Source organism: Topomyia yanbarensis, chromosome 1 (genome assembly GCF_030247195.1).
Source record: "Topomyia yanbarensis strain Yona2022 chromosome 1, ASM3024719v1, whole genome shotgun sequence".
Lineage (NCBI taxonomy): Eukaryota > Metazoa > Arthropoda > Insecta > Diptera > Culicidae > Topomyia > Topomyia yanbarensis.
Genome location: NC_080670.1, coordinates 176892083 through 176903187, shown reverse-complemented (window position 1 = coordinate 176903187; position 11105 = coordinate 176892083). Strand labels below are relative to the sequence as shown.

The window sequence follows — 11105 nt, the reverse complement described above, 5'->3', positions numbered from 1 at the left end:
ACAAAACGGTTTTCTTATCAGTGTGACAGCAAAATATTAACTGGAGTTGGTCGAAAGCAATATTGAGATACGCTAGTAAAATGTCGATTCCGGTTCTTATAGGTATTTATGCTTCTTTTTTACTTCTGCGCGAAAAATTTAGATGCATGTATAAATGTTATTAATAAAAATCCCGTTGAATATTTTTTCGACATCCTAAAGTGTATTCTAATTTAATTCGGTTATGTCCCGGATTTCCTTTTTTATACATTCATGTAGATGTACCCCCTCTATTTTGACTATAAGTAGTATCCTAAATATACCCCAACCGAACCATATCCCGGCAGCAGTCGGTCATATTCCGCCGGTACGTTGTCTCCATACCTTTGGAGCTGAAACTTTTCGACACATCGAGACCGGCGTCAATCTGTTCGGTCCATTCTTCCAAATTGGGCACATCTTCGTTTTTGGTGGTAATAACCGGAAGCCCAATGGTGGCCATAATCAGTCCGGTACGACCGAACCGGAGCAGCTGTTGATCGAATGCCGCCCGAGGGAACAACCGCTCCGGATCGGATCCGAGCCGGCGTATATGGTCCGACAGATTGCGGTGGTAGTAATCCAATAGTTGTTCGTAGTGCCGGTCGCGAAAGGCTTTGCTAGATGCGATGAAGATAAAGTACATCAGATCGACTACCGGTGAGGCGTATCGGGAGCATTGCCAATCTAGTAGGCGAATGTCGATTGCGGTGTCGTCCTAGAACGAAAATGAAAATTAATTTGCCATTGTTAGTTGTTACACTATCCTACCTCATACTTGTACAGTAGATTATTGTGCCAACAGTCACCATGTCCGATGACCGCATAAGGTTCGGCATTCTCACCCGTATATAAATCACTCGTCACTTCAGGCCACGACGTGGCCAAAGCCTTTTTGGTCCTATGGTAAACAACCGGTTCTTTCTGCTCATCCAGTAGTTCCAAGGCTCTGGCGGCCATCTGAGTAAACCACGGTCCCATCAGCGCATTAGCAGCCGGAAGGGCCAATACGTCCGGCATGCTCCTAAATCGTTCCATCTTTTCCGGATGTTGATCCTTCAACGCAAACGATGTCGCATGTAGGCGAGCCAAAGCCCTCATCATCAGCTGATAATGTTCCAAACTCATATCCTTGTGCCGATCGACCATTCGAAATCCCTCCTCTTTCAAATCCCGCATGAAAAGAGCCTCCTCATGGTCTACGAAACTACTCTCGAGGCAATGCGGAACCTGATGGAACGAGTCCTCCGGTTTCACCCCCTTGGATCGTTGAAACTCCATCATCATGGGGAAAATTTCGTTGTAAACGCTAATCTCCCGCTCGAAGCAATCCCGCACAAAAAACTGCTTCCGCCGTTGCTCACTCTGAGGTGGAAGTTTCGCGATGATGCTCACCTGTTTACCGGTTCGACGGCAAATAGCCCGCCCCTGGTAGATGCTACAGCTGTAATTGTCACCCTTGTTCGAACCGGCCGTAATCTCCAGTTCGAAATCGTCGGAATTAAGTTCGGCACCTGCCAGCTTTTGCAGAAAGTGGTGACTGGAAGCGACCGGTAGTTGACCGGGGATTTCCTCCGATGCCATGGTGGTGAGCTGGAAGATTGAAAAGTAAATTTAACTATCCTATCAATTAAAAACACATTTCAATACCGAGTTTTACCGTCACGTGTGTCCGAATCAGCGAAACGATACCGACAATGTTCCGCTGATGCACTCGGCACGGTTTTGTGTATCTCTAAAAACGCGCACACACACACATTGGCACATGCAATCTAAACATACGGCAGTATGTACTCACTGATAGTGGTCACTTGAATTAGAACAATATTTGACTGGTAATATAGCGTTGATTTGAGGCTATCTGGTTAAACAGTACGCCACTAGCGCGGGGTGATTTTTTACCGGTTTGATTGGATGGAGTGAGAGTGGTGAGGTTCTCTTTGTATATAAATTGGCAATGATCTTGGTTGTTCTGTTCGTATGTAGCTTTACGCTAGATCAACAGCGAATCGCAGGATGCGGGGATTGCTAAATGTGATGAAATTTTCTGAATGAGCTTCTCGTATGGAACAGAGCATGCTTTGATGGTTCGAGGTATGAGGCGTCATTTGTCAGTGATTGCACAAACTCGTTGAAATAAGAATATCAGGAAATCGTTTGAGATTCCCAGGTTTGAGTACAGAATAAAAATGAGGAGTTGAGTATACCGCCCATTCATGCATATTACTTTTCCATTGTGTCTTATGGATGGGACAGTTCATTTCAGATTTCATTGTACGTGTACAGATATTTCGGTATTTCCATGAAAAAAAAACATCGAAATAATTGATTTTAATACAACCTTTCAGGAGATAATAGAAATTGCAGCATTCGCATTAGTAGTCTAAAGTGTATTCTACTTCCTTTTGGTTATGTCTCTGACATTACCCACCGATCATTTTTTTTTTCGTTCAACGTGGCTCTCTTCCCTTCTTCACCCACTTTTTCTGCAGACGAGGCACATTGACGGGAGCAGTCTTATCACAAATACAGATTTATGTTGGTAGATTTTTCGGATTTTTCTTGGATAGAATAAGAATTTTTGGGAAGCAAATTGCTACACATTTTGGTAACCGGAAATTGAGAAGAAAAGAAACCTATCCGATGCTTTATATTTAGTTTTTGTGGCCCTTAAAAGGGTCGATATAAAATTACTAATTTCTACTTTAACAAAATACATTATTTTCGTTATTTGCAGTAAACACCTGGAATCCTTAGGGAACTTCATTAGTCAACTGTGAAGATGTTAGAAATTAATCGATTCTTACTAGCAACTACATCCGCAAATTACTAATTATAAATATTTATTTATTTATTTATTTCAAGTCATCAGCACCCTTGAGGCTATTTGACCAGATTTTTCAGCATGAAATACATTTTTTAATTATAAATAATATCTGAACCGCTCTGGGTCAATAACTGCTTTGAGTAGATTTAAATGGTGAAAATTGAAATTTCATCTGGATTTACCATCAAAAGCGAACGTGGTTTGGGGGAACAATCGCGAATGGTCAATAAATTTCCCCAATCAACTGGATATATCATGTTAAAATGTTACCGACAAAGACTAACATTGAATCGCGCAAAGCAAACGTGGTATTGGGTCACTAGTGCAGTCCAAAAGAATGTTTTCAGTCGTATCTTGCCAGCGAGCATTGTACCAGGATGTCGAAATAAAACTTGATTGACAGAAACCAGGCAAGCTAATTGACGCATCAAAAATTTTACCTTGACAAATGGGAAATGCTCCGGGTAAACTCAATGTGTGGTTTGGCAAGGCGTCTGTAGTTGTGGAAGAAAAATAAAGGCCCTTGGATGTTCCGGCCTAGCTTAGCCAGCTATCAGTAGGGGAGACCGTTTCAGTTTTCATTTTTTACCGCTTTGATTTTGGTAGATCTTGCAAAATAGAACACGTTACATGAAAGGGCAGACTGTTGGCAACATCTCTGAATTTTATGAAAATGATTGATACGTTGTCTTCATTTCTAGAGACAACAGTATGTGACGCGGAAAATCCGCCAACTTACCCCAGTCCCGGGGTAAGCTGGCGATATGTATGGGGTAAGTTGGCTGAATGCCAGAAAATAAGCAATCAAATGGAATTCCGATTACATTAGTGGTCCTTATGAAATGTGGCGATTGTCTTTTCAATAAAACTGTATATTATTCGACACTTTTTACTATATTTCAGTCTCAATGCCCCGTCATTTTAAGCTCGACGCGTACTCCATATTCAAGAGCAAATTTTCGAAGATATTCAGGTGATTGTCCGAAATAATTGTCCCCTGCATTGACGAGAGACACAAGAAAAAGTTTTTCTTAGTTTGGAGTGAATTCCAGCAATGAAAAAAATTGATGACTATTTTTGCACTGTAAATAGTACCGCCAACTTGCCCCGTGTGCGTCACCGCCAACTTACCCCAGCAGCATATTTTATGAAAATGGATTTAAAAAATTATTTTTGTGTATAGATACGTGTAATTTCCATACGGATACTGAAAGCTCTTTTCAAGCGCTATCGAAAAATATAATCGTTCGAGGAATAGATTGAAAACCACACAAAAATGTTAAAAATTATGAAAATTTACAAAGTATGCTTAAAAACACAATATCGCCCATAGCTTCCACTAAACAAAATGTTTTGTAACAAAAACCAATGGGATAATGCGTTTCACATTACTTGAGGTTCACAATGAGAGACAGCGCTTTATGTAAATTACAAACGGAGAAAAGGGGATTCCGCCAACTTACCCCAACCGCCAACTAACCCCGGGCTCCCCTACAGTCTGGATTGTCGCGTGAAAATTAAAGGAATACGATACAACGCAAACAGCATCTGATTCGGTGAGATGCTAGAAACAGATGTCCGAGAAGGTTGGCTGTGTTGTTGTGTAAGAATGGGTTTCCAAAATGGCGTCAATCATCAATTTCCGGCATTTGCTCACCACCCCTTTCAAATGACATCCATATTGTTGATGATTTTCACTGTTTTGTAAAACCGAAAGCCCCCATCTTGGTTTTCAAAATGACGTCAAATGTCCCCATTTGATTCCATCCGAAACCCGTGCCGTATAAAGTTATGAATCCAAAAGGCTGGTATGATAGAAAAGTATATACATTTTCTTAGGTTCTCTCGGAATAGTTTTCCGGTGGCCAAGATTAGTCCAATTCTTGTCTATTGTAAAGGATCAATGGAAAATAACCATATGTAGCGCATATTTTATAAAAAAAACAACTACTTAAATTTATGAGATGTTTCTTCAAAACTCGTCCCCCCACTGGGATGCCAGTTATACCCCATGGGAATTCGAATTAATTCCGGAAGTCATATCTAAAATCTAAACAAAAGAGTTTTTGTTTAAACATATCGGAAATTATATTTGAAAATTGAAGTAATAAATTAGATACGTGTCTTACCTTCTGTACGGTATCGAAATTCTTATTGTAAAAAAATTATAATTCATTCAAACAATACCTCAAGGCGGGACTGGAACATGGTTGGCCCTGTAGATGAAAAGGGTAGTCAGAAAGTCAATCGAGCCAACCTAACCTGTGTGCCAAGTTATCTGCAGGTATGTGCATACGCATGCTTGGAAATATCTTTTTCTTGTAAATCGCTGCCGTCCGCTGGGAGATAGGACGGTTAACTTACACAAGCCATATCTAGAAACTGTACTAAAAAATTGGAACTGGAACATATGTAATTTTTCCCCACGTTTTCTTTATCAAAGACTTAGATAAGTTAAGATTTGTTTTACAAGATTACAAAAACTGACGTAGCTGGACTTAACCAATGCACATAGTTAGAAGGACACATTTTTTAAAGTCAGGTGACAAACAGAACGCACCCAATTTCAACGCTCGAGTATCTCACGATAATACGAACCCGGACGCAAACACGAACATTAACGCATACTTACGCCCCCAATCAGGTAATCATAGAACATCCCGACAATTAAGTCAACTTGTTAGAACTTATGAATCTATAAACGCTGTCTCAAACACCAGCACACAAACGGCCATTACCACGTAATCATGAATCGCTCACGTCCGGAAATCCCTACACTCGGTCCTAGCCGGCTAGGTCCAGGCCTTCAGTTGGAACAATCTAAAGCAAAAAGTTTCGCTCATATACACTAGAAAATAACGACGCGACGCGATCGATCATGTTGAAATACAAACGCTCCACCCTTTCGCTATAATACAAACAAGGTACAATACACGTTCATAAAGTCGCAATCATCTAAGTAAACGTCGAATTTATGAACGAGAATCGAACTTTTTTAGCTGTACTACATTAAAAATGAAGAAATATGCATTTCTTTGATTGTAGTTTGATAATTAATTTAAAAAAAAGTATTTTATTTACTCATTTTGTAGATTTCTATTTCTTTTACTAATTTATTTTGTTTCATTTGATTAATTTTATAACGCATGTACTCATTTTTATTATTTTATACACTTTACTCGTTTGATTCATTTTTTCTGTTTTGTTAATTTCGCTCGCTTTATTTATTTTATTAAAAATATCACTTCGAATCTTTCCAATAATTTCACTCCTATTTTAAAAATGCCACTTATAAATGTTTTTTTAAATTATTTTTTTATATATATTTGTGAATTCTATTCTATTAACAAATTTTACTTATTTGATTCACTTTAATTTTTTGTGTGCATATATCGTATTTCTTTATTTATGTTATATTTGAATCGTTCTATACTTTCCACTCCTTTAATTCATTTTTGATTATTTTATTTCTTTTTTTTTATTCATTTGATTGGATTTATTCCCTTATGCACTTTTAATTACTGTTATTTTTTTAAATATCGTTTGTTTTTATGCAACACTTTTTTAATTTTGCTCATTTATTTTTTTTCATAGCTTGATAGCATAGCATAGCTAGATAATTTTTCATCATTTAATTTATTTTCTATTCTATTCTGTTCACTTTATTCTATGCATATTATTTTTTTCATTTGATTCTTTTTTAATTGCATTCATTTATTAATTTCAAAAATTTTATTTGTTTATTCATATCACCATTTTACTTATCATATGCATTTTGCTTTATTTTTTTGCATTTTACCTTTTTATTTTCTCTTTTCTTTTCAATAATTTTGTTTGTAAATTGATTGGGTTTATTTTTCTTTTTATTTTATCCACTTTATTTTTCCACTCATTTTTTTTTGTTTCACCATCCATTTCTTTTGATATTATTATTTTTAAAGATATTTTATAACCAGTTAAATTCTGTTAACGATGAGATCGATTTTGTTTGTGAGTATCATGTAATGAATGACATCAGAATGTATTATTTCTAATATTTGAATAGTACCACATTCTTTTCATTTCAATTTTTTTTCGTTCGATTTTTGAATTAAGAGATAATTTTATTAGTTTGATTGTTTCCATTTATTTTAATAGTGTCATCGTTTTTTTACGCGGCTTTTTTGCACGGTTTTTCGAAAAAAATTCTAAGTCCTTTCAATTTCCTAACATTTTTTTTTTGCACGGATTTCGCAAAATGTGTTAAGTCCTTTTGGATGCAAAAGGCTTAGACGAGTTTTAATCAAGTTTTTTTTGCAGGGATTTTGCAACCCGCACGGTTTTTTCGCAAAAATATTAAGTCTTTTTAAAGGCAAAAGACTTTTTTTGCACGGTTTTCGCAATTAACACGGTTTTTGGCAAAAGTCCTCTTAAAGGCAGAAGACTTTTTAATCAAATTTTCCATGTCCATGTCTGAAGCGATTTGGAAAATCACGATAGCGACTTCCGGTTCAGTGAAATTCTTCAAAACCCCCTCAATGGGTATTTTTGGAACGGGATTGATGAGTGGACGTCATATATCGATGTTTAGGGCCATTTTGAAAATCAAGATGGCGACTATCGGTTCAGTGAAATTCTCTAAAACCACATCAACATAGGTATTTTTGGAACGGGCTTGACGAGTAGATGCCAGATATCGATGGTTGAAGCCATTTTGAATACCAAGATGGCGACTTTCAGTCTAACGAAATTTTCTATAACCCAATCAGTATGCATATGTTCAGAGCGGGCCTAATGAGCGCATGATAGAGATCAATGTCTGAGGTCATTCTGAAATACAAAATAGCAACTATAGGCTTAGCGATACTCTGTATAACTCAGACAGCTAGGAGTGTTTTGGAGCTTGATTGACAAATATACAGTTGCCGGAGGTGTGACGTCATTTGCATTTATAAGAAAGAAAAATGTGCTCATGAATGGATTTACTTATGAGCTGGTTCGTATGCTAGAGCTCATCGAGCGTATTTTCGAGGCTCATAATAAATAATATAATAAAATAATAAAATCAGATCTTCGTTGTATTAAGATGAATGAGATGTCCACTAAACTAGAACTCACCATCTTAGATTAAAACATGACTTCCGGAATTAACATCCGGTATTTATTCATCAATGCTATTCAAAAAATTATTACATTGTTTTGGTAATTGAAAATTATACTAAACCGAACTGCAAATCTTGGTTTTCGAAATGGCTTCAGACATCGTTATTTGACATCTACTCGTCAACCCCGTTCCAAAAATACCCTTATTGATGGTATTTTAGAGAATTCCGCGAAGCCCGGAAGTCGCCATTTTGATTTTTAAAATGGTCTCAGACATCCATATTTGGCGTCTACTCGTTAATACTGTTCCTAAAACAAGCTTATTGTTGAAATGCAGACCAAAAGAAATTCTCAAGATCCGATTTTTCCACTTTTCCAAAACTCTTTTAAGGAATAAGAATAAAAACAGAAACTGTGCTACTTGCGAAATCCGTGCGAAAAACTTGCTCAAAAATCGTCTAAGTCTTTTGCCTTCAAAACGACATTTTTGATAAAACTCCGAAATCACCCTTTTCCTAAAATCGTCTTTTGCATTGAATGTAACGCGGTTTTTTTTGTACGGTTTTCCGAATTAACGCGGTATTTTTTACGCGGATTTCGCAATTAACAAGGTTTTTTTTAACACGGTACGTATCCCCCGTGTAAAAAAAGCCTTAGTGTATTTTGATAATTAACGATTTTTTACAGCCGGCCAAAGTGGAAAAATCATGCAAAAAAAATGATGCTTTATTTTCAGGTAGCCACCATTTTGTTTCTAGAACGATTTTTTCGTGTTTTTTAGGTTGGGGCGCCTCTATGGAATGTAATCTTCTAGATCGTTTTGATTTTATGCTTTTAGACGACGAATTGCGACCTGTATCGTGCCCGCAGATGAGGTCGATTTTCAAAACACCTTTTGCTGGAGCCGTCATTTTGTACGCCATTTTTCACACCTTACAACTTACCAAAAAAATTATTTTATAGATGAAACCTTAATAAACATTTTGCAGAATAGCGCATATGTCTTAGTCATTTTACTTCTTCAAAAAAATTATGCATTAGGTGCTTTTTGCACAATTATGTAAGAGAACCCCCTTAAAATGCAATATTGGGTAAAGATCATTCCACCCTTGCTTCTCCAATTTCTGCCTAAGAACCGTTACCAGTACTTTCAAAATCAGGACAAATTGTGTGGCATATTACCCTGGTTACGTGTACCTTACCTGTATCAATACTCATTTTACCAAAAAATATAAACTAAAGCCTTAAAGCCGTCTAGTAACAACAGTTGTGAAGAGCAGTTCTAGTAAAATTATCATTATGGATCAATTGTATAAATCAAAGTTAAACAGTATCAAGTGATGTGCAAAGATAAACAATCCGAAGTGTAATCGTAATAATTGCCGTCCGGAAGTCGCCATCTTGGCTTTTCAAAATGGCGTCAAACACAAATTTCTGGCACCAACTCGTCCAGATCATTCCGAAAATACCCAGTCAGTCTAGATTCTAGACTGCGAACTCTGCACTCTTCGCGCTGGATTCTGGACACCGGGTTCTGGCGTCGATATTCTGTGCTATGGACTCTGAACTATGGTCTCTGGGGTCTTGATTCTGGACTCTGGAAACCGAAATCTAGACTCTCTGGAATCTGCATTCGGGACTCTGGATTTTGGACTCTTGGCTCTCCCCTCGGGACTCTGGATTCTGGTCTCTGGACTATGGACACTGAACTTAAGATTCTGGACTCTCCACTCTCATCGCTGGATAATGGACTCTTGGTGCTGGCCTCGAGTTTCTGTACTATGCACTCTGGACTCTGAACCATGGGCTCTGGTCTTGATCCTTCACTCTGGAATCTGAACTCTAGACTCTGAACTTTAGGCTCTGCAGGTCTCTGGATTCTGAATTGTGGGCTTTCTCCTCGGGATGGTCTCTGGGCTCTGAACTCGGGACACTGGGCTCATTATTTTGGGTTGAGGGCTCTGGTCTCTGGACTCTGAAGTCTGGTCTCATGATTCTGGACTCTGTGCTGTAGATTCTGTACTTTGCACTCTGGATGCTGCACTCTTCACGCTGGGTTCTGTATTCTCGCCTCGAGATTCTGTGGACTCTGGATTCTGGCCTGCTCTGCAGTCTGAACTCTTGCTTCAGTATTTTGGGTTAAGTACATCGAGCTCTGGATTCTGGTCTCAGAGCTCTGGATTCTGGCCACAGTAATTTGGGTTGAGGACTCTGTGCTCTGGACCCAGAATTCTCGACTCTGGTCTCTGGACTCTGCATTCCTAACTCTGGATGATGAGATCCCGCCTTGAGATTCTGTGCTATGGACTCTGAACTGTAGACTGTGGTCTCTGAGTTATGGGCTCTGGGTCTTGATTCTGGACTTTAACAAAAGCGCTGTTTTCGAGCGACTTAGTGGAATGTTGTATTAAACACTTTTACTGATAGCATCATAGTGGAATTAAAACGGAAGACATCGGTAAAAGTGTTTAATTGATTCTGGACTCTAAACTCTGAACTATGCACTCTGCACTCGGGACTCTGGACTCTTTCCTCGGGACTCTGGGTTCTGGTCGTTGGGCTATGTAATCTAAACTTTGGATTATCGAATCTGAACTCTGGATTCTGGACCCTGAGCTCTGGAATCTGAACTGTAAACTCTGGTCTCACTGTTTTGGGTTAGAGGCTCTGGACTTTGGGCTCTGACTCTGGATTATGTGCTGAGGACTGTGGGCTCAGTATTTTGGGATAAGAACTCTAGACTCTGGTTTCTGGACTTTAGGTTTTGTACTCTGGCATCCGAACTCTGAACTTGGCGCTCTGGACTTTGAACTTTGTACCCGGAACTCTGGGTTCTGATCGCTGCGCTATGGACTCTGGACTCTGCATTCTCGACACTGAACTCTGGATCCTGGTCTCTCTCCTCGGGATTCTGGGTTCTAGTCTTTGGACTATGGACTTTAAATAAAAATACACCGAAAAAAAAAACAGTTTGGACAAGGGAATTTTTTTTTTCAATTAACTCCTTGAAAGTGCCCAACTTGAATTTGACGGTAACATATCAACGTAATAGCCTATCTTGGGACAAAATTTTTATCCAAATCAAAGATGGGGTTTTTTGTAAATCGACTTTAAATTTTTAAAATCGATTTTTTGCAGTGTAGGAGTCGATGAAGAATTTTTTCATTATTTTTATTTC

General features: G+C 38.3%; 2 protein-coding genes across 2 annotated transcripts in view; one reads left to right on the top strand and one right to left on the bottom strand.

The window, feature by feature from the left end:
• Nucleotides 1-11105, top strand: part of LOC131682432 (uncharacterized) — a 38617-nt gene that overhangs the window by 3055 nt on the left and 24457 nt on the right. The window lies entirely within an intron of this gene.
• Nucleotides 181-1765, bottom strand: LOC131682455 (uncharacterized). Its single transcript, XM_058963932.1, has 3 exons — nt 1669-1765; nt 790-1611; nt 181-736 (listed from the first exon to the last, which is right to left on the bottom strand). The coding sequence occupies exons 2-3, from the start codon at nt 1600-1602 to the stop codon at nt 293-295; spliced, it is 1257 nt and encodes a 418-aa protein (XP_058819915.1). The 5' UTR covers nt 1603-1611; nt 1669-1765; the 3' UTR covers nt 181-292.

Bases quoted from the DNA above. Each gene is read 5' to 3' on its own strand.
- LOC131682455 (XM_058963932.1), bottom strand. From the start codon at position 1,602: ATGGCATCGGAGGAAATCCCCGGTCAACTACCGGTCGCTTCCAGTCAC. The intron at 737-789 runs GTAGGATAGTGT...TTTTCGTTCTAG, and splicing joins ATCTACTGTACAAGTATGAG to GACGACACCGCAATCGACAT.